At 41.7% G+C, this 25,040-nt stretch overlaps 1 protein-coding gene across 4 annotated transcripts in view; it reads left to right on the top strand.

The window, feature by feature from the left end:
- Nucleotides 1–25,040, top strand: part of agtpbp1 (ATP/GTP binding carboxypeptidase 1) — a 108,878-nt gene that overhangs the window by 2,851 nt on the left and 80,987 nt on the right. For all 4 annotated transcript variants that reach the window (XM_057831987.1, XM_057831985.1, XM_057831986.1 and 1 more), the window contains exons 2-4: nucleotides 6,159–6,217; nucleotides 11,201–11,331; nucleotides 20,647–20,717. In XM_057831987.1, the coding sequence (XP_057687970.1) occupies nucleotides 6,186–6,217; nucleotides 11,201–11,331; nucleotides 20,647–20,717 (234 nt within the window). In that variant the 5' untranslated portion in view covers nucleotides 6,159–6,185. The remainder of the gene's footprint in view (nucleotides 1–6,158; nucleotides 6,218–11,200; nucleotides 11,332–20,646; nucleotides 20,718–25,040) is intronic.

Genomic DNA, 25,040 nt, shown 5'->3' with positions numbered 1-25,040 from the left:
GACAGCTTTACATGAGTGTATTAATGTTTATTCTTTATTCTTTGTTTTTTACATTATGCACAGCTCTGATTTAATGTTTATTGTGCAATAATCTAATTGTAAGATGTATTAGTTGCATGTTTTTAGTGCTGCAACAATTAATCGATTAAGTCGAATAATTCGATTAGAAAAAAAGCTTTGAATCAAATTTTGCTGCTTGGAGTATTTGTTTAATTAGAGTGACATTGTAATAGTTTGTTTTGAAAGTGTTTGCATTTACTTATATTGATTTGGGTGGATACACTGCCCTCTAGTGGGAACAATGAATATGACATAACTTACTTAACATGGCTGAAACCAGCTGCTCCCTGTTAAGACCAACATTAGATAAGTTTTTGTTTGAGCTAACATGTTTTTTATGCATTTGTAATTTAATTTTTAGGTATATTTAGCTGTTTTTGTGGGGATTATGTGTTTGAAGATTTGTTAAGAGCATTGTCGAAAAACATTAGCATTATATAGCGTTTAAGCTAGCGGACTTTTGCTATGCAGGTTAGCCAATTGTTCTTATTTATTTATTTTAAGTTTAAGTATTTTACTGGTAATTTATTTTTAAACGAAAGTGCAATTCTGCATAGTTTGAAGAAACACTAAGGAATTTTATTTTGTATTCACATTTAATGCTCTTTTAAAAGTGCAATCTTAGCAAGTCTTGGTATTACGTCTCAGAAAATTGATTTTGCAACGCATTAAATGTTCTTAATCCGATTACTCAGGTATTCAAACTAACTAGTTGATAGTTTATCGACTACAATCGATAGCTGCTGCCCTACATATTGTGATGCGTTTTTATGCATTATAAAAGATTTATGTCTGTATTTTGTGGGGCTTGGAACAGATAAGGGCATTCACATGGAAAACGTGTCTCGACTCACAAAACTTTCAAGTTATAAAAGTACTTTAATTCCAGAACCAAGCCATTTCGTAAGTAGAGGTACCACTGTATATATTTTGCATGAACAAACAAAATTATAAATGAATAAAATATTAATAAATACAAAATGAATACAACTAAAATGTATTAAAACAAATACACTCCGGTAATGGACCCAGTAAATTAATAATAATAATAACAATATTATTATTGTATTAATTATGATATTATTATTTTTTAATTTCATGCTACAGTATTTAACTAATTGCTTGCCATTGACAAAGATAGATTGACTATTTGACTGGGTTGGATGTGTAGCGCCGTCAATGGGAGCTAATGAGTTACGTCCCATTTAAATTGACTAAATTGATTATGAAGCAATGAAAGCACCTTAAATGCATGCATTATACAAAGTAAGTAACTTTACAAGAAAAGAGTCGTTAATACAGCAGTGATACTTTTATAGAGGAGGAAAGACCCAGCATTATGGACATTCGTGACCGTGAATGGTTGCAGTGAACTGAACCCAGCATACATCACAAAAAGCAGCAGTTTGGCAACATGAACACATTTGAGAAAAAAAAAGGCTTCAAGCCATTGAAGGACACTCTGCCTAGTTTAAATTTGCTGTCAAAATAGAATTACAAGTTGTGTATTTGAAACAACAACACTACTTCATGCACAGTTATGGGATTGTTTTAAATACGATCTCATAACTGGACCTGATATAGTCATAACTGTGCAGTGTGCATGATGTGTGTGATGAGGTGTGTGTGTGTGTGTGTTTTCCCAACCTCTGACTGATACTGCTAATGTGTAGAAACTACAGTGCCCTCCATAATTATTGGCACCCCTGGTTAAGATGTGTTTTTTAGCTTCTAATATATATATATTTTTTATTCAAATAATATGGGACCTTAATGGGAAAAAAAGAGAAAAATCCAACCTTCAATACAAGTGCATTTATTCAGCAGGGAAAAATCCCACATAAAGAAATAATTATTTGACATCAAATAACGTGTGTCACAGTTATTAGCACCCCTGTTGTTAATACTTTGTACTGGTATTTCAAAGCGTTCATAATGCCATGCGCCCTAACAAGGTTCCCTGGGCCTTTGGAAGCGAAACAGCCCCACAGCATCACTGACCCACCCCCATACTTCACAGTGGGTATGAGGTGCTTTTCAGCATGCGCATCTTTCGTGGCACGCCAGACCCACTTAGAGTGTTTGGTTCCAAAAAGCTCAATCTTGGTCTCATCTGACCAAAGCACACGGTCCCAGTTGAAGCCTGGGACCGTCATGGTTCACCAGACACAAAATCAAGCTCCTCCCAGGGCTATCTCAGTCCCCAGACCTTGTTTTGTTGGCAAAATGGGGTTGTAGAAAGTATTAACACCAGGGGTGCTAATAATTGTGACACACATTATTTGTCAAATAATTATTTCTTTATGTGGGATTTTTTCCCCCACTGAATAAATGCACTTGTATCAAAGGTTGGATTTTTCTCTTTTTTTCCATTAAGGTCCAATATTATTTGAAAAAAAATATATATATATTAGAAGCTAAAAAACACATCTTAACCAGGGTGGCCAATAAGGAGGGCACTGTACATGTAAATATTTATGTATTCATCCATTTGATAATATTTTACTTTATTATTTTTTTAAATTCTATTCTGAAAACAGCAATTAGTCTTGTAGCCAGCTCTACATACTCCCACTAAAATTACCAGTTGCGTCTTGAGCGCCTCATGACAGTGACGTGCGGTCAGGGGAGGCAGGTGAGGCAGAGCCTCACCTGTCATCATGACAAAAAAATAATTATAGCATCAAATTTATATTAATATTTGTCCATTGCTCTTTATGTATGACTCATTTCAAACATTTTTTATAGTCAAAATCGCTGAATTTGCCTATTTCCTGTTCAAATAAAGAAATGAAACGAGAGGTGCGGCAGCAACAAGTAAAGCCTCACCTCTGATTGAGCAATCCATAACAAACCGGGTTGATATATGGAATTGGAGCGTGCTGGTTGCCGTACATCTGCATGTCGCCATTATAATGTTTCCAGATACGTTTATTTGACCTGGTTTTCCACAGTCTGGCTAATGTCTTTAACCCTTAAAATTAAATGTTTGTTAGTGACATATTTAGTTTTGCTGATGGGAAATAAAACCGCAGCGAAAAAGCGCAGGTTGCGGCAGATAGTACTCTGCCGCACTGAAAGGGGGCGTACGTGAAACGGGACTTTCCGTCAAAAGTGGACGCGATTAACTCAACACCGGAGCTAAAAGGTTTGCTTCAAACTACGGGACAGAAGATAACTCGCGCTTTTCAAACGGACTGGTACACCCGAAAAGACTGGCTATGTGGCTGTCCTTCGAAAAATCGGCTTTGCTGCTTTCCCTTCCTTTTCTTCTCAACTTGTGCCAATGTCTGGACTAACACGAGATATTGTGACATTAAAAAAACTACCACGAAGCCTCAGCAAACATGAGAGCTCGACCACTCACATTCAAAGCCTGATTGCTTTAAAAACTTTTGGAAACTCAAGGATCGATTTGGCTTTGACGAACAGCGGAAGCTCAACGGTGGCACCCATAACGCTACGGTAAGGGAAATCCGAAAGAGTTTGAAAGACCTCATTAATGCAACCTGCATCCTAGCTGAACAGGAGTTAACATTTCGTGGTAACGATGAGCGTGTAAACTCTTCTAAACGTGGCATATATGTAGAACGATTACATGGTTTTGCTGCGAAAGATGAAAGGTTAGCTAGACATTTGGACACATCCACTGTGTTTTCTGGCTTGTCAAATAGAACACAGAACGATCTAATTGAAGCAATCCTCTCCATTGAGGCGGAGAGATTTTTTTAATGTAAAGGAAAATAAGGAGGACTTTTACAAAAAGGGCGTAGGTTTGCATAGGGACGGTAGGGACATAACACTACCAACTTTTCAGGATGCTAAAATTGTCCCCACCAACGTTTAAGCAACCTTACCTTTTTTGCATGATTTAATGTTCAGTTACATAGAGAATTTAGATCTTTCAATAGTTCCATATGTTGTAAGGATAGAATTGACCCTACCATTATTAAGTGAATTATTTTCATTATGTTTATGTTTGCTAATAAAAACCAGACATTTATTCAGGAAGTTTTCAAAATGTTTCTTTAGTATTTTTTGAAAACAAAGGTTTGAATCGAACAGTGTATCATCTGAACCAATGCATGTAAAAGTTATTATCAGTAGATAAGTATTTATTTTGCATTGATCATTTTGCCTTTTAATTAATTAGGTTCATATACATGAGAAATGTGGCCCTTTGCCCCCTCCATCCAATCTGTTTGGTCTTATTAATGTCCCGTCCCCAGCAAAAAGTGTACCTACATGCAGGTTATGCTGTTATATCATCCCTACGAATGTTGAGACCACTTTTTGTTTAGCAATCTGTAACAAATTGATTAAAGTATCAGAATTACAAGTTTTAAAAACAACTGAATATTTCACTAAAGGTCAGAATTGAATTCTGTGGTTTTGTACACCACTCTTTACTCTCATTTATGTTGCATGAATTATAGAATTGCGACGGCCAACACATTGAGGGTGTAGAGCAAATGCATGTTATTTTCTTACTTTTACGTATCGATAATATGTACCGTGTGTGCGTGTTTTGTGAAGAATGCTGATGAGATATGAAATAACCAGTAGCCAATTGAATAAGCTACCCTTTTTGGTTTATACAGTATATTTGGAAATCTAACACTAAAGGAGTCAGTGCCTCACCAACCATGAACCTCACCGCACGTCACTGAGTAATTTTATTTTTTAAAAATCATAGACTTGTGAAATTGAATGAGAATAAAGTAATACCCTAATTTTCAGACTATAAGCCGCTACTTTTTCCCCTCATTTTGAATCCTGCGGCTTGTAGTCCAGTGTGGCTTATTTGTTGATTTATTTGGGTTAATAGGTAACACTGTATTTGACAGCGGCATCTGTCATAACTGTCATAAGAACATCATAATTATGACATGACACTAACATGGGCATTACTGAATGCTTATGACAGATGTCAATATGTGTCATGTGGCATATTATGTCACTAAATCCATTTATGTCCAGCTCAGATCTTTTATGTTCATTCAAAAGTGAGATAATTTGTTGGATGACACTAACTGACATCTATTATAAGCATTCATTAATGCTTATGACAGTGTCATGTAATAATTATGACTGTCTTATGACAGTATTATGGCACCACTATCCAAGAAAATGTTACCAAATACCATAACTAGCAATTAATGAAACAACTGGAACAGTAACTGAAGAAATAATTAGCACAGAACATGATTTATTTACATCTGTTGCGCCGCCATGCATGCTAGGAGGAATGTTGGATGACAACAGTGTTGAGAGCAGGTGGCAACAGAGGTTCACTGTCCACCCCAAGGAAGCAGTGATGGCCAAATGAAGCTTTTAGTGACAATAAGGTTTTGGAGCCAATTGGTTCAAAGCTTAATGGTGGGTTATTTGGTCTCATGACAGTCTTACGGTGCCATTGTCAAATTAAGTGTTACCAGTTAATATCTTTTGGTGTAAATATCCCATAATACAATGAGGACAACTGCGGCTTATAGTCCAGTGCGGCTTATCTGTGAACAAATGCCGTTTTCATGTCAAATTTGGTGGCTGGCGGCTTATAGTCAGGTGTGCCTTATAGTCCAGAAATTAAGGTAATCTGGGGGGAAAAAAAGTTTCATTTTTCAACATTTTCAACATTCTTCCACAAGCGTTACCGCTGTTGGTCGATACAGTCACAATAGCTAACCCAATTTATACTGTTGTTGTATATGTTATAAATCAATGATAAATAACACAGAACATTTGATTTTTTTAGAGCAAGCATGGAATGGATCATGGATTTAAAAGTCATTTGAAAATGAATTATGTGCCTGAATGAACGAATCATATAGATTGAAAACAGTTGACAATTGTCAATAAAAAGTGATCCACAATCTAATTTGGTCCTACTTCCATTGCAACATTACTTTCCATTCTCATGCAATGACACAGTGCACACACAACTAAAGCACAATATAACAAAGAGTCAATATACTTCTGACACACTGTTAAACCAGTTTATGACTTACCTTATCTTACATTTCAAGTGCTACTGTAATGACCATATCTGTACACGGAATCCACTTTTTGACAATGTATGCTATCATTTTCTTTCACAGACGAAATGCCATGTTAAAGTGACGAGAATGAACAAACCCAAGATGGCCTCAGAGAAGGGGTGAGTGACCTGTTTTAATTCAACTATTTGGCTGCCACTGACAGCGCTAAATAACCAATCCATTTAAACTGGGAGGGCTAGGAGTGAAAAACATTAATGTCCAGATATGTGGACTGCAGGAATTCGTTCATTCACTGCCAGGCGTCCCATCTCATATGGATTGGACATCTACAAGTGACAAATTAATTTAAAGAGGCATTGAAGTCATTTTCAAATATTTTAACTATTTCATGTAGAGGATGGTGTTATACTTGTATAGCGCGTTTCTACCTCTCAAGGTACTCAAAGCGCTTTACACTACATTGCCATCTACCTACTGGTGACACAGCACCAGGAGCAATGTGGGGTTCAGTATCTTGCTCAAGGATACTTGAAACACTTTAGTTCATCAGGGTGGAGAGTCGAACCCACAGCCTCTGGATTGGGGGACAACTACTCCACCACTGCGCCACTCCGTCCCCGGATGGATGACCAATATGGGATTTTCAAAGGTCAATGCCATTAAGTCGTGGCTGGATCTTCCAACATTACAATAAGCAAAAAGCATATCAAGGTTCTGGAGAGGCCTAGCCAGTCTCCAGACCTCAATCCAATAAAAAAATCTTTGGATGGAGCTGAAACTTCATGTTTCTCAATGAATATTTGTGAGGAGGAATGGGCCAAAATCCCTGTTTCCATATGTGAAAACCTGGTGAAGAACTACAGAAAGCGTCCGTCTGTCCGTCCGTCCATCCATCCATCCACTCATCCATCCATCCATATGAACCCCAGTAAATTACATATAAATTATTTTAAAATTTTGCAATGTTAGTTCCGATTTTTTTTAAAGATTCTGTCTCTATAAGTGGAAATGCATCTATGATTGAAATTTCAGACCTATACCTATTTTCTAAGTGGGTGAACTTGCAAAATCACAAGGGTCAAAGGTGCAAATACTTCTGCTCCTCACTGTATATACTGGCCGATCGCCGATCTTGTAAAAAATAAATAAATCTGCCCGATATATCGGTTGACAACCTGGCCCTCGTTCTCCTGTGCATTGCCTCCGGACGCCTGCAAGACGAATGAATATGTAGAATTGGAACTATAAAGTCCTCATGATATTTTGCCTCCTGACTGGAATATGCCTCTCTGCATGCAAGTGAGAACGGAACCCAGCTGAAGCAGTAGTGTGAATTGAGTGAATACAGTATTTTATTTTTATACAATTGTGAAATAGCGAAGCTTGGTGTCGTTGAAGAATGGTTGTAGTCCGCGTCTCCTCCATGTGTCAGTCACCACATGCATTGCTAATGCCCAAGAGCATCCCACTGATGCACCCCCTTTACCGACAGCCAGTCAGAGCAAAGAGTATTCAAATCTGATCCAGTCCGCTGCATTTTAATCCGAAACGGCATGTCTGCAGAAAATCCCCCACTAAAGAACCAATCAACCCTTTAGGTGCCAAAGTTGAAAATGTACAAGAACATTGGGGACATTCACAATCCAGTTGCCGATATGGTGCCATGTAGTTACTACTTTGCACCAAAAGATGGCAGATTAAAGCATTTTGAAAAATGACATTCTGTTGTGCAAATCTGGTAAAAGGGCACCCAAGGTTATCGGAAAATAACATAAAAAAAATAATACTTGAGTGCCAATTCAAATTCACTGCAAAAGAATGAAAAAAGCCCCTTGATTAGATATCTATGATTGTCAATGACACTGATAGATTTAAAACGAGAATTTGATTCAAGCAAAAATGATACAATTTATCCTGTGTCATAAGCATCTGCTCCCTCAAGTGTTTTTTTAATCCCTTTTAAACACCCGTCACTTGTTTGAGTCTTGATGCTTGGTTACATTGTGAGTTTGTGCACAAAAGCTTCACGTCAAGAAGGTTAAAATGGAAAGTGACCTCCTGATGGTTATGACAAGTATTCATTTCAAACCACTGCAATTCAATTCAATTCACATCAATTCAAATAAATTTAACAAAACTTTATTTGTCCCCGAGGGGGAAGATTTAATAGCACGACAGGCAGTTCATCGCTTTGTCAGTACTTTCCGTAGTTTAAATACAAGGTCTTGTGGCCTTATTATTACAACCAGTACATATATAGAGTGCAGCTCTGCCAACTGAGGTTATTATCATATAACTATAATAATAAACATCAGTTTTTATCAGTTACTACACAAATAAAGTGGCAATATTTTAAACAAAACAAATTATATGGGGATAACGTCACAGTTTTATGAGAAAAAAATATTGGATTATGTGTAAATCTGTTATTTGTCTTTGTAATATTTTGTATGTATATAAAATGCCACGGAGTATGCTACGGAAAAGACTAGTATTACATAAAACAACTCACAATTTTATGACAATACATTTGTGTTACAAGCAAAACAAAAACAAACACAATGTTACCTAAACAAATTATTTTTATTAGCTGAAATAAATAAAATGCGCATAAATGGGAACAAACGTCTTCATTGTGTTCATCAGAGAATTTAGTACTGTTTACACTAATTTGTAAAATTAAAAGAAAATAAAACAGCAATGCTTTATGAAGAAAAAAAAAATACAAATCCCAAATATCACAAGTAACAGCTACTCATTAGTGCAAAAAAATGTAATTAATAAATTCTGTATCTTCCCAAAAGTGATGACATTACTAGGATACGTACTGTATTTCAAGGACATTTTAATGAGTACAAAGATGAATATTTCCTTTTAGTGTGGCTGTCCTGCCTTTCATGTATTACTGATGTAATGTGTTTGTTTGGGTTTGTATTGAACCCTCAGTGCTTGACTTGATTTCTCCCTGCGCTGTCCTTAGTGTGCACTCTTCTTTGCTGTGGTTTTATAAGGACATGGGGAACTTTGAGCTCTGCTGGGTAAAAGTTTGATTCTCTTCTCTCACGTTGGTCGTTGCTGTACCAACCAGCGATCTTTGGCCTCGCACATCCAGCTGGCCCAAAGGGCTCACCCTAAACATAGTGAAATAATTTATAGATATCCTGGTGTTTTGTTAGTTTTATAAATACAAGGGGTGTCCCGATTGCATGGTTTTGCACCCGAGTCCGAGTTACCTGATTTTGAGAATCTACCAATACAGAGTGCTAATCAGATACTGAAAAAAAAAGTTTTAGTTCCAAAAATGTTACAGTACTTACTGTTTACAGTACTTCCTCTTTTTCTGGAAGTGTTGCAGAGTATAAAACATATATATTTTTGTTTCTTTTGGCAAGATCATTGTATTTCTGGATTATTTTATTACTTTTTAACCCTTAAAAAATAAAAAAAAATATATATGTAATTGTAATGCTCAAAACAGTGCATTTCCTTGTGCACTGCCCGACAACCAGCTAACGTTGAAAGTCCTCCAATCAAACATAAGGCTTGGTCTTTTTCTTTTTTTTTAATATGATGTTATTCCTTTAAGCTTGTGAAACTGTAACAAAGAAAGATGCATGCATTCAACACAACTGCACAATACACGCCGGTATACAAATACTATGTAGACACCACACTTCACCTGAGCTACAAGCTATAAGTGTAAGTTAGCTTCCAGGACTTATTAACACATTTTGTTTGTATAACTTTTCCCCATGAACAAACACATACTGCATATTAACAGGTTGATATAGATGTAAAATACTGACAGACATACAGTGGTATGAAAAAGTATCTGAACCTTCAAATGTGATCTGATCTTTGTCAAAATCACACGGATGAAAAAAACAGTGTCTGCCTGAACTAAAACCACCCAAACATTTATAGGTTTTCATAATTTACTGAGGATAGTATGCAAACAATGACAGAAGGTTGGAAAAATAAGTAAGTGAACACTCAAATTTAATATTTTGTGCCCCACCCTTTGGCAGTAATAACTTCAACCAGACGCTCCCTGTAGCTGCAGATCAGTCTGGCACATCGATCAGGACTAATCTTGGCTCATTCGTCTCCACAAAACTGCTGTATTTCAGTCAGATCAGTCCTGGGATGTTTGGCATGAATCGCTGTCTTCAGGTCATGCCACAGCATTTCAATGAGGTTCAAGTCTGGACTTTGACCGCTCAAGAATTTGTATTTTGTTCTTCTGAAACCATTCTGAAGTTGATTTACTTCTGTTTTTTGGATCATTGTCTTGTTGCAGCATCCTTCCTCTTTTTAGATTCAACTGTCTGACAGATGGCCTCAGGAAACTTACAGAAAGCATTCAACAGCGTCAATGTGACCGACAGGCTGTGTACTATGCAAGTGAATGAGGCCATGTTCCAAACTGCGTCACACGATAGATGCAATGAATTATTATGACCACAACGTGGCAATAACGTACTGTAAAATGTCAACTGGATTTTAACACTGGCGACTAGTCAGTACAATAAGTTTAAAAAAAAAAATTAAAAACCCGATCCTTTTCACCTGATTCGGACTCTCTAAGAAATGGCCCGATTTCCGATGAAGTGATCGGGTCCGGGACATCCCTGATAAATACAGTACCACTCGCATTTTTTTATAGCTGCCAAAAAATGAGCAGCTTTGCTATGGGTGAATCATCCTCTCATGAGATTCATAGTCCATTTTTTTGTTGAATATTAGCAAAAGTCATTGATTTATTGCTATATTAAGTATACTTTTTGGAGTTTGTGCCGTCTTTAAAATAAACAGGGTTAAACTAAGAAGTCAAAGTCTCAATAGCTAGCCTTAGATGACGCTTATGTATCCCAATGGAGCGCTTCGGGATTTCCCCCTTAAACATTCCGATACACAAATGGATGGATGAAAGAGCTCTTGTGCCCTTTTCCCACTATACAGTCTAGATTTACAGCAATAGTTTTCACATGAATCTATTAGTGGTACTATAGGAACATGCAAACACCACTGTGCAAAAAAGTCTGTAGAGCGTAATACTAAAGTCATGCATGCTTATTATTTAACGTGTTCTTAAAAAATCATCACAATTTTGCTGAGTGAAGTGCTTGTTTCTCTCACAGTGTTCCCAGTAACTCCAGAGTGCAGATCCTGCTGGCCCAGCTGGAGAAGATTACCGTCGACCCCGTGGGGCGGGATCCTGAGACGGCGCGGCAGGTCACTTCCAAGCTCCTCCATCTCATACAGACGCAGGGTGAGGCCTCATGAATCTACAGTATAAACTCCCGTATATCATAGTATCTGTATACATGAGGCGCCAAAACCCTTCAGGGTTGCAAAAAAATTATTTGTGTTTTTCAATTTTAAAATTATTCTGATGACAGCCTTCCCACGCTGTATTAAAAAAGTCTTGAATCTTGAATTGACTAATCTTGCTAAAATGTCTTGAAAAGGCCTTGATTTCAATTGGTAGAAAAGTCTTAAATTTTTCTGGATAAAGCATGAATCTCTCTCTCTCTCTCCCTCTCTCTCTCTCTATGTATATATATATGTTTGTATTAGGGCTGTCAAAATTATCGCATTAACGGGCGGTAATTAATTTTTTACATTAATCACGTTAAAATATTTAACGCATGCGCGGAACGACCCACTCACGCATTGCCGCGAACTGACTGCAATGGCACCATTTTATGTATATTGAGAGCCATGAGGCAGAGATAAGTGAGTGGTCACAGGCATTCATTGGAGCTGTGCTATTTATTGGTATTAGCTTTGGCATCTCTTCCACAACAATTATTACTTTTGAGGCGAGCGACACGGGGAAGATTGATATGAGATGAGCTTTTTCTTAACACCCTGTATTGTACACAATGCAGAGAAGATATACCATTTGCTGCCACCACTGACGGTCATGGTTGCCCAACTTCCCATCATGCATTTGGGCAGTTAAGAACAGTTAAGTCGCTACAGTATCATTTAGTGAAAGCACAACAAAAATAGTATTCCTATCAAAAAAAAAAAAAAAAATTCACAAAAAGAAAAGCTCTCAATGCAAAGAGAACTGGCATTCCCAATCAAAATGAAAACTAAAATAGCTCTGCAAAATAATACTCAGTTTGGTCAAACTATTCAAACATTTCGTTTAGCTTGACAAATACTCTAGATGGCAATATTTAGTCACAATATACAAACTATCAAAATTACAATAACTTGTACGCACATTTATCTTTTAAGAATTACAAGTCTTTCTATCTGTGGATCCCTTTCACAGAAAGAATGCTTATAATGTTAATGCCATCTTGTGGATTTATTGTTATAAGAAACAAATACAGTACTTATGTACAGTATGTTGAATGTATAAATCCGTCTTGTCTTATCTTTCCATTCCAACAGTAATTTACAGAAAAATATGGCATATTTTAGAGATGGTTTGAATTGCGATTAATTACGATTAATTAATTTTTAAGCTGTGATTAACGCGATTAAAAATTTTAATCGTTTGACAGCCCTTTGGCCAAATTTCACAATTGTCCTATGTGCATGTGTGATACATCATTGGAAAGCTTAAAATCTCAATTTTTATGGGGGAAGAAAAATTTGGAACAGGAGGGCATTAAAAAAAAAAAAAAAATTAAACGGCAAAATCCTAACTGGAGGTGAGAGCACGCGAGAGCATAATTAAATACGCTATGATTTTAACGAGATATTATCACGTACTTACCTTGTTCTTCTCTGTGTTTTCCGCCATATATATATGTGTATATACAGTGGGGAGAACAAGTATTTGATACACTGCCAATGGGAAAACCCATTGGCAGTGTATCAAATATTTGTTCTCCCCACTGTATATGGCGGAATTATTTGATGTGAGATGCGACCCTCCGATCAGGCAGACCGGAAAGAGGTTGTGTAAAAATACGGTGGATCCGGTTGATTTTCAAAATAATATGCAATTAAATTGATTAATTTCTGCATGGTGCTTTAACTTGCGAAAATCCATCAATAAAGCTTTTGAAAACCGTTCATAAGAAAAAAAAAAAGTCATTGAGGTATTTCATGTCAGGAAGCGGGCGGGAGGTGGTGTGTGGACCCAAATGCAGGGAAAGGGAGGCGAGGCAGATTGACGGTACAAAAATGATTTAATTAAGGCAAGCAAAAAACAAAGTACCAACAAATAATGACGAGATCCCAAAAAACACCGTAGCAAACAAAACTAACAGAAGACTGGGTATCAAAAACTTACTGAGGGGAACAGGAGGGCTTGGAGAAAACTGGTGAGAACAGGTTCGGACGTGCACATGGACATAGACAATGACGCAACAAGGAGTGAAAAGAAAGCTTATAGCTGGGAGCTTATATACACACACACAGACAAGGAGTAACGACACAATGAGAACAGGTGAGCACAGGAGGATGCAGGTTGGAGGATACACTTAAGAGCAGGTACAACAGGTGAAATCAATGGGCAATCACAGTCACACTAGGAGAAAACCAACACAAAACCTAACATTTCATTTGTAAAATACATCTTAAAATCTTTGTCATTGGGATTGCTTTTCTGTTTAGCACAGGACTTCTTTTTTCCTCTTTCTTTCAGAAAGAACGCTGACCAATACGTGGGGTCTGAAAGGCAAATGGTTGTTGTACTATTATCCCTAAACACCCGCTACACTCGCGCGAGCTTGCAATCCTTGCGTGAACCGATCGAGCCCGCTCCACAGACGCTCTGCTCGAAAAACGCGTCCTATGGAAAATGGGAGCGAGCGTCAGTGGTGCGTTGATGTGACAGCATCGCTGACACGCCGTAGACTTGCCTGGTGTGTTAGTGGGGTAAAACTCCTGTATAGTCCCTTTAAGTAGTGGCGTGGCGGCAGACTGAAATACTAGTAGGACAGACATTGAAAATAGTGAATAGTTACTAATCTACCAGTACTGCGATTGCCTGAACTCTAGTGGCGCACACTATACGGTACAACTACAGACACTTTCAATAACAATTTAATAAAAAAAAAAAAAAAAGAATATTTCTGAAATATTTTTTCCATAATTGTGCCACAGTATTCTTATAAGATTTTTTTTTTTTATTGGTAAAGGGAATACATGTATGTTACCTGCACTGATATTCACAATGATCTATGTTTTGGTATGCCTTTATTTTTGCTTCACCAAGTCATTATACAATTACTACAACTTTACATCACTTATGTATAACATTATCCATAGGCCAGCATTAAATGTAAAAATTATGACAACATAGTAATAGCATAACACATAATGATGAAACCCTTTAGTTTTAGAATAGTAGTGGTAAAACTTTAGATGTCAATGTAATCTCACACACTCAAGGACTAGTTTCCAAATGTGACTTTACGTGTTTTTTTCTGACCTGAAAATGTTGATTGAATTATGAAACCTTTCAAATTGGTGGTGTTTAAAGTGCCTATGACAGGAGAAAAAAAGTCTTAAATAGCATTCTTATGTGAATTAGAATAATATTTTCAGACGATTCGACCATATACAACAATTTGGCAAAGCGCAGATGACGAAAAATTAGTCTTTTAATCTGCCGTTTAGCCACGCCTACTATAATAGGGCTGTAGCGTCCCCAACAGGAGGATGACGTCGGCAGGGTCATGGTTTCATCTGATTTGGAATTCAGCCCATTGAGGGGGAATTATTCAGAACGAGGAAATTGCAACGAAGAGAGCCGCAAAATGTCATTGTTTCAGTCTTTCTGCTCCAATATTTTGACAGGATATTCTTTTTAATTAAACTATTTCTCCCTAATTGCTAAATAAATGGTATGGTCATGACAAATAACAGTCTTATGCTAAATGGAATATGAAATATTAAAAATCCATTTATTCAGTACGACTTGGCAAAATTACTCCATAATGGTAAAAACTGTCAACTTCACCTTTACTGTCGCACCTCCCGAACGATATTTTATGCCACCTGAATTAGTCCGGCTTTTGTCATTTCCCTGCCCCTGCTTTGGAGAGCGTAAACAAACCAGGAGGCGTGACAGATAGCCGACATACTGACCCGAACCGAGTGATGTTTCAAAGTACTCTTGGCTTTCGAAGCGAAAAATCACTCAAAACTATCCGGGATCATATCACATGGCGGCGGGGTTGTCGATTGTCTTCGCCAATCGGCAACCCACCCGGCGGCGAGCAAGTTACAGCTCGTCCACTGCTGTGGGAGGAGAGCATGTTTGCCTGGGTAGCAGCTGGAGAATTACCGCCGGACAAACTGGCCGACGTCGGAGGAGCGCGTAGCTGCCACATGGTCAACACGAATATGGCGTAAATTAATGCTTAACTACACTGCGAAGAACAGTGAGAGAGCGGCGTGCTGTTGTTGTGCAGCTATCATGGCTGGATGTGTCTGAGAACTTTTCTACATGTCCGTCAATGACCAAACGTAAGTAAATAGTCTTTTATTTAAAGAAAAGTTTTTGTGTTTACTTTGTAATTGCTGTATTAGCGGCTATTTTTAGCACAAAGTTGCAATTTCTGTTCGGTTGGAAAATTTGACTGAACATCAGGCACAAGAGGACAATAAGCCGGGTATAGCGCTCTCCCGGTAGTGGGATGTGCGACAAACCGACGGTTGTCGGCTGAGTGGCATTTTCGGTGGACAAGGAGCATGTCAGCCACAAAATGCAAGCCACCTCCGTATTAAAACGTGTGCCATAATCCCAGTATTTCACATAATACAAAACACGATGTTTACTCACTTCCTCGTAAGTCCAGTAGTCCTACAGTCGTCGCACACTTGTTTTGGCCGATCTCGGGGTGAACAGGAACTTTCTGAAACCCAAAAAGGCTCACACGCCTTTCCCTGGTGCAGCTACAAAAGCCTGCAGCCGTTTGGGTGGCGTGATGCGAAAAATAAACAAATTAATCCGCAAAATCGGCTGAATCCGCAGTCCATCTGCATTAGGGTGGCCCTTATTTTCGAAAGTTTGAAAATTCAGTCTCCAAACCCGGATTCTTGTTCCACTCCATGAGAAAACCACGCGAGTAATTTTTTTTTTAAATCGAATAATATTTACCCGGTGCTCAACGACCTTAAAGTTTTACTATATAAGATCATTTTCACGTTCAACGATACAGGGGCTTTGTCGGTGACAAATGCCGCGGCTCTGTTCTCAGATGCTCTCGTTGGTGGACTATGGACCAAGGACTGTGTGTGGCAACTCTCGTCTAGTGCTCCTTTTCCTCTGTCTAGGATTTGTCTAGTGCTTGGCAGTACTTTTTCAACGTGTTTGCATGTTTCTGGAGTGCGTTCTGATTGGAGGCGTCGACGTCCGCGGCAAGAGTCCAGTTGGAGGATTCGTCCTCAACCTCCTCTAGCACCAGCGCCGAAGGAAGCCCCACACGTGGTATCTCCCCAGTCCCACCCAAACGGCCTCGAGCGAACCTCAACATCGTCACCCCGGACGTGGCGGCCTCTTTGGATCGCGTCAAGGTGAGCGACCGTGGCGCAGTGTTCGTCCTCACCGAGACAGCCCGTGCCCTGGGGCACGACACAGTTGAGTACAACATCAACAGGACATCGATCCAAAGCCAGCGCCGTCGTCACCGCGAGCAACTGGCCTCCGCCCTCAAGGAGAAGCTGCGAGTAGAAGGCCCCTTGGTAGTCCACTGGGACGGGAAGCTGATGCCGGATCTCACCAGCAATGCCCACGTCGACCGCCTGCCCATCTTCGTGTCTGGGGGAGGGGAGGTTCAGCTGCTGCAGGTGGCGAAGCTTCCCAGTGGAAGAGGGGCGAATGCAGCGAAGGCCGTCGTGGAGGCGTTGGAGAAGTGGAGCGTCGCTGACCGGGTCGTGGGGATGTCCTTTGACACCACCGCCGCCAACACGGGTCGCCACACCGGGGCGTGTACCCTGATTGAGCGGCAGCTGAAGAGCGACCTCCTCTACCTTGCCTGCCGGCATCACATTCTCGAGCTCGTGATCGAGGCGGTCTTCACGTCGGTGATGGGGCCAACTACAGGGCCTGCTGTCCTGCTGTTCAAGCGTTTCCAGGAGAGGTGGCCCTTCATCAACCAAGGCGAGTTCCAGCCGATCGAGGATGGAGCAGGAGAGGTCGACATCGAGTGGTTCCTTCAGGCCCTGAAAGAGCGGACAGACCTTCGGGACGACTACCGGGAACTTCTGGAACTAACAGTCATCTTTCTCGGCGGCGTACCTCCCCGCGGAATCCGCTTCCGTGCCCCTGGCCCCATGCACCACACTCGGTGGATGAGCAAAGTGCTGTACTCGCTCAAGGTGTGGCTGTTCAGGGGACAGTTCAAACTGACGCCGAAGGAGGAGCGCGGACTGTTGAGGGTGGCCATGTTCTCCGCCCGCCTCTACAGCAAAGCCTGGACGCAAGCCCCACTTGCTGTCGCGGCTCCGCTCAACGATCTTCAGCTGCTTCAGGCACTGGACGAGTACGAGGACGCGGAGGTCTCCAAGGCCGCGACAAACAAGCTCCTCGGCCACCTCTGGTACCTCTCGGAAGAGCTGGTAGCCCTGGCGTTCTTCGACGACCGGGTTTCATCAGAAACAAAGAAGAAGATGGTAGCGGCGATTGAGGAGAAGGATGGCAACGACACAGCCCAGAAGCGAGTGACCATTCCCGCTTCAGCGATCAGCGGCTGCAGCCTTGAGGACTTCGTGACCTCCAATACGTCCTCGTTCTTCGACAAGATGTCCATCGACAAGGGATTCCTGGCGTTGGAACCGGCAGACTGGAAGAAGGATGAGGCGAACGGCAAGGCGTGCAAAGCGCTGGGGAAGCTGTCGGTCACCAATGACCACGCGGAACGAGGCGTCGCCCTGATTCAGGAATATAACCGGCTCCTGACGAAGGACGAAGAACAACTGCAGTTCCTCGTCCAGGTCGTCGCGGACCATCGGCGCCAGTTCCCGGACACCAGGAAGGGAACGCTTGCACGGACCGGGCGACAATGAGTGGCTAGCAGCCACATAACCCCCGCCAGGAGAGGAAAGCGGCTAATACTCCCACGAGAGCAACGTGGGAGGGGGACCCGGAGTGCTTGTGACTAGCGTTCGCCGAGTAAAATTTCAGAGTCGTTGAGCACCGGTTAAATATATTCCGATTTCAATGAAACTTTGCACAGCACGTTTCTGGGTCAAAAGGAACAAGAATCCGGGTTTGGAGCATAGACATTATTCGTTTGAAATTTCACCCCCCTACAGAGGGCCACCCTAATCTGCATGCTATAAAGCAATGCTGTATTGTGACTGAGAGGCTGACCCGGGTGACGTCACATTCGCATTCGTCCTAAACTCGAGACTGGACTAATTTTCATGGTGCAGGATTCAAAAATTGAATATATAAAACGATCGCTTCCACACACATCCACGCGGTCCATTTCATTCAGGTGCATAAAACACTGCGAAATATGAAATAAAATTGCTTTTTGGTGTCACATGCACTTTAAAAGCACCAAATGTTTCTTATGTTGAGGTGTTAAGGGGTTCTGCTCTCATCTTTGATGTCGTGAAACAAAGTATTTTGGCATCAGAGGCCGCCATCGCACTTCTCACTTTCTTGGACACCCGTTTTACCACCCTCCCATGACGAATGGGTGCAGTGGAATGTCTTGTGTCTGTCTCTTCCCATTGACTCCCTCTCTGTCAGCTGTTTTCTCACTGTTCTCATGTACACACACAAAGTAATACACCCCCTGCGAGCTGTGACGTGGGTTCTGATCCATTCGGCGGTAACTGTAAACCCTGGGCTGGACTTTGCTTTCCTCAGGTTTCATGTTTTATGTTGTGCGAGACTCTGAGGGCATTAACAAGGGCAGCAGTGGGTACTTATGATTTTTTTTTTTTGGTGGACTGTCTCATATATCTTGAGAGGCACATAACTCAAGTTGTTTCTCATTTAATTCCCCTCGGTGCTGAATGGGAAATATGCTTGAGGTTATGTTGTCGGTTTTCTATAGCAACACGCGGTATATTTTGTGCTGGCGTGATTACACTGGTCATAGTGTTCTTTTAACAGTGTAGGGACACACTACTTTGGGAATACAATTAGCAAAAAAAGTTGTTGAGGAACGAGAAATGGAGCACAGTTACACATGGAAGTACTGCGACGACTGCCTTGACTCTCCAGGTAAATGTAAATTTATGTAGTAGTCAGATACTGACATTTTCTACAAATTTAGTAACACATTTGTTACATCTCATTCGTAAAGGAAAGAGAAAGATTTGAAGAAAAACAATATATATAAATATTACAAAAGTCTAAATTGATGTGTGATTGTGATGACTCTCTGAGATAATCCTGGCATGTGCAAAGTGCCAATAAGGCACTGCCATATGACATGGCTCACAGAGTGCTTACAAGCATGTAATCATAGAACCAGAGTCCAGATAATGCTAATGAATGACAATTGATGATGCAAAGATGCATTTCGCTGGGCTTTTGCGCACATTTTTAATTACGAATGATGTATTTTATTGCTTTTCCTAGTGACTGTTTCTTTCTGGTAACGCAATAGTTAATTATTTTTCATTTACTGTTCATTTTATTTGTGTACTATGAATGCAAATAGTGTTTGCTCACTAAACAAATAGCAACCATCGTAGTTTGGGGACATCTAGAGGTCAATCTATGCATAACTGCTTTGCTAGGCTATTACCAGCCCATGTACAAAGCTGCAGGCTTGTATATAAACTTTTCATGAAACAGTTTAATTTTGGTCTGAACTCAGGATATCTTTACCAATGTTCCTCGGTTTCTCTCCCGTTTCTTTGATCGTTTTATGATCTTAATCTTCGTTTCCATGGAAATTGCTTAACTTTTTTGCTGGACCAGCATAGCTATACCACCCAGTTTTCTTCTTTTGGACCATAATGTGAAAAAAGGAGGGCGAAAAAGGCAAAGATACTTCTGACACACGAACACAGACGAGCACAATGCACTAGCTAAGCAGAAACTATGGTGCTGGGGACTAAATGGTGGACGAGGCACGGGCGTCGTCAGCTCAACATATTGTTGGTCGAGGACACCGTAGCCTGAGGACACCCTGTGTTAGATTTTTAACGTAGGCAATACCATTCAAACTCTATAATGCCTGGCAGTTTGACACCATAATCATATTAATACTTCAGAAATGTTTCAGATTTCACTTGTCTAATTATATCATACATGCATGGGATTGCAACTGTCACTGCACTCTTGATGGGCTACAGGCTTTGCTTTGTATTGCTCGTTTGAGTAGCCCCTCATTGTTTTTGGTCTTTAAAATTTTTTGTATTTTTTTAAGGTCTGAAATAGACAGTTTTAGAATGCCCCAGCAATCAGAGCACAGTTTTAAGAAATCCCTGGGCAAAGACTAAAATCTGCCCATAAAGCAAAGGGTGCTTTTACAATTGATTGATCAATTTATCTCTATTAGGGTCTGTACGTTCTCTCCTCAGTGAATCAACAACCCTTCTTCTGGATAAATGAAAAAAAAAAAAGTCAAATGTTTTAATACCTGTCGCCAAATAGAGTTATATTAAATGGATTATTAGCTGTCCACTTGTTGTCTTACAGAGAAGACATCAAAGGAGGTGATGATGACCAAAGGCACAAGCGGCATGGAGGTCATCCTTTCTTCACTGGAGGTCAGTTGACACCATTTGAGGCAAATCCTCGTCTTTTAGTCCACTAACCTACATACCTGACTATCTATCTACTTCCGTACACTCTTTCTAACCCAAGTGCTACGTACCCTCCTTCCAAAACTACTTACCTAACACTCCTACCTACCTTGACACACCATCCAACTACCTACTAACTAACCTATGTAGCGTATTTACCCGCTAACCTGCCTTAGATGTTAATGACTACTTGCTGGTGTAGCTAATTACCGTATTGGCCCGAATATAAGACGGTGTTTTTTGCATTGAAATTAGACTGAAAAACGGGTCGTCTTATTTTCGCGGTCTAGATGTTATACCCATTCACGACACTAGATGGCGCCAGATATCATTGAAGCCATGTTCTGTCATGACAAAGCTCAGCTACTCTCAAGTTTAACAAGTTTGCATTATTTTATTGCAATGTTTTATTCAAATTTATTTCAAGACTACAGCTACAGTTAGACTTCACTTTGATGGTTAATCCAGTTATTGCAATTTTGTTGTTTTATCACAATAGATTGGTTTATTTACATTTCAAAAACCAGAAGCCATTCATTTATGATGAGATTGCACTTTAGTTTACATATTTAAATGTTCAGATATTAAGATTTGAATGAGGCAAAATAACATGCTTTTTCTCTCAAATATATTGTTATAATCATTTGTTTCGGATGTACTGTAATTATTTTCTGTATAAAAATTAATTTGGTGTTCAAAAAGTCTTTTTTCAAACTTGAGTCTTGAAAAAGAGGGGGTCTTATATTCGGGCCAATATGGTAATTATCTCATATGAGTGGTATAGCACATGGTGGCTGTGTGCTTGCGCATGTCCGTCTCTCAGTTCTTGTTATGATACGGCAAGCCGTTAAGCATGGGTCCAACACAGAGGTGGAAGTTTGTCGTATTTATTACAAAATGAGAACTAAGGGAGCACGCCAGAAAACGCGAGACAAAATACAAAATAAAAATGGCACGAACCTAGTCGGCGAGTAAACTAAGGAGGAGGCGCAAGGGCCGGAAAAAGGCTAAACTAAATGACAGCAAAGTCCAACAAAAATACTAGCACAACAATATGATAACAAAGAATACAACCGTAAATGGCAAGTAGAACTCGAGATGCACACAGCGGTAAGCAAGCAGGTTGGCATGTAATAGTCCGACACTTGCAGATGGTGACAGGCTTCCTTAAATATCAAGCTTTCCTAATGCAGCACAGGTGTGTCGCATTACCACACCCATCTGGCTCAATCAGGTGCTGAATATAGGAAAAAAGAACAGAACTCAAACAAATATGACAGAACCCCCCCCTCAACGGACGCCCCCTGGCGGACCACCTGGTTTCGTGGGATGGAGGGAGTGGAAATCCCGCAGAAGCGACGGATCGAGGATCCAGGAGCGGGGGACCCATTGGCGTTCCTCAGGGCCATAACCTTCCCAGTCGACCAGGTACTGCACACCCCTACCCCGCCTCCTAGAATCAAGTATGGTACGTACTGTATACACTGGCCCACCATCGACCACACGAGGAGCAGGAGGAGGCACTGGCGGAGGGTTCAGGGGACAGGTGGAGACTGGCTTGAGCAGAGACACGTGGAAGACTGGATGAATCTTCATTGAATTAGGAAGCTTCAGCCTGACCGCGACGGGGTTCACCACCGAGTCCACAGCAAAAGGGCCCACGAACCTAGGGCCCAACTTCTTGGACGTCCCCGCAAGGTGCAAATCCCGCGTCGATAACCAGACCATTTGGCCCGGTTGATAGACTGGAGCAGGCCTTCTGTGGCGATCAGCAATCTGTCGGTTGCGGGCTGCTGTGCGGACCAGTGCAGCCCTTGCGTCCCTCCAGACTTTATGGGCCCTCCGCAGGTGGACCTGGACAGAAGGCACAACCACCTCTGCTTCCTGGGACGGGAACAACGGAGGCTGGAACCCGTATGCGGTCATAAATGGTGACCTCCCTGTGGCCGAGCAAACGAGGGTGTTGTGGGCATACTCCACCCAAGGGAGGTGTGATGACCAGGAGGATGGATGCAGTTGGCAAACACAGCGAAGGGCAGCCTCCAGCTCCTGGTTGACCCGTTCCGTCTGCCCATTCGACTGCGGGTGGTAACCAGAGGACCGGCTTGACGTGGCCCCCAAGGCCTTGCAGAATGATCCCCAAACCCGCGAGATGAATTGTGGTCCTCTATCCGACACAAGGTCACATGGAATGCCGTGAGTGCGAAATACATGAGTCACTAAAAGGTCAGCAGTCTCTAGAGCTGAAGGCAATTTGGGGAGCGCGATGAAGTGTGCCATCTTTGAGAACCTGTCCACCACGGTCAAGATGACAGAATGGCCCCTGGATCGTGGGAGACCAGTGATGAAGTCCAGTGCAACATGAGACCAGGGGCGAGATGGAACAGGGAGTGGATTCAGCAATCCCGCAGGTGGCCGATGAACTGCCTTGCCTCGAGCGCAGATGGTACACGCGGAGACATAGTCCATGATGTCCTTGCGCATGCCTGGCCACCAGAACCTCTGTGACACAAGAAAGTATGTGCGGGAAACGCCCGGGTGACAGGCAAACTTCGAAATGTGGCCCCACTTAAGCACTCCTGCGCGCTGTGCGTCTGGTACGAATAACTTGCCAACGGGACAGCCTCCAGGCACCCTTACACCCCGCAAGGCCTTCTCCACCAGACGCTCGACCTCCCACCGCAGTGCTCCAACGATCAGGTTCTCTGGCACCACCGGCTCATCCGAAGGACCCTCCTCCAATGGTTCATACAACCTTGACAGGGCGTCGGGCTTCCCGTTCCTCGACCCTGGACGGTAAGTGATCACAAAGTTAAAGCGGGTCAGGAACAACGCCCAACGGGCCTGGCGGGAGTTGAGGCGCCTGGCAGCCCGAAGATACTCCAAGTTTTTGTGGTCCGTGAGTATTTGGAACGGCTCTTCCGTCCCCTCCAACCAGTGCCTCCATTCCTGCAAAGCCTGTATGATAGCGAGCAGCTCCCGGTTGCCGACATCATAATTTGCTTCTGCAGGGCTGAGGCGGCGGGAGTAGTATGCGCAGGGGTGCAGTCTCTGGTCAACCGTAGACCTCTGGGATAGAATGGCCCCCACTCCGGAACTCGATGCATCAACCTCGACCACAAAAGGAAGATCAGAATCAGCGTGGACTAGGACAGGTGAGCTCGTAAATGCACGTTTTAGACCTACAAATGCGGCCTCAGCCGCAGAAGACCATGCAAAGGGCCGTTTGTTCGAAGTCAGTCTAGTAAGCGGCTCGGCCCTCATACTGTAATTTCGAATAAAACGTCTGTAAAAGTTGGCGAACCCAAGAAACCTTTGTAAGTGTTTACGTGACGTGGGAGTCGGCCAATCTGCCACTGCCTGGATCTTAGCTGGATCAGGCCTGAGCTTTCCTTTTTCCACTACAAAACCCAGAAACTGTATTGACCCACAGTGAAACTCGCACTTCTCGGCCTTGACAAATAATTTGTTCTCGAGAAGTCTTTGTAGAACCATGCGGACATGTTGGCAATGTTCCTGCTCATTTCTTGAGAAAATTAAAATGTCATCCAAGTATACAAAACAGAAAACGTTTAACATATCACGCAATACATCATTTATGAGAGACTGGAATACAGCAGGTGCGTTTGTGAGGCCGAAAGGCATGACAAGGTACTCAAAATGCCCGAGCGGGGTTTTAAAGGCGGTTTTCCACTCATCTCCCTCACGAATCCTGACCAAGTGGTAAGCACTGCGCAAATCCAATTTTGTGAATATGGTGGCCGATTTTAATGGGGCGAAAGCCGAATCTAACAACGGCAGTGGATATTTGTTTTTAACTGTAATCTCATTGAGACCCTGGTAGTCGATGCACGGCCTAAGGCCCCCATCTTTTTTGCCGACAAAGAAAAACCCCGCCCCCAAAGGAGAAGATGAAGGGCGTATAAGGCCAGCAGCCAAGGAAGAGGAGATGTATTCCCTCATCGCCTCTTGCTCTGGTTTAGAGACCTGGTACAATCTAGAGCTAGGTAGCTGGGCGTTAGGCAACAATTCAATCGCACAATCGTACGGACGGTGAGGTGGCAGTGTCTTAGCACACTCCGTGCTAAAAACTTGTTTGAGGTCATGGTATTCGGCCGGAACATTCCCCAAATCAACTGGCTCGGTAGGTGCCTGCGCTCGGCTAGGAAGTAAACTTGCAGAGCGCAAGCAGTGCGAATAACAAAATGTACTCCATGTTAATATTTGTGTTTTGGTCCAGTCAATATTAGGGTTGTGCACTTTTAACCAGGAGAGCCCCAACACAAC

Source organism: Corythoichthys intestinalis, chromosome 3 (assembly GCF_030265065.1).
Source record: "Corythoichthys intestinalis isolate RoL2023-P3 chromosome 3, ASM3026506v1, whole genome shotgun sequence".
NCBI classification, from domain to species: Eukaryota; Metazoa; Chordata; class Actinopteri; order Syngnathiformes; family Syngnathidae; genus Corythoichthys; species Corythoichthys intestinalis.
This window is presented reverse-complemented; position numbering and strand designations above follow the sequence as displayed.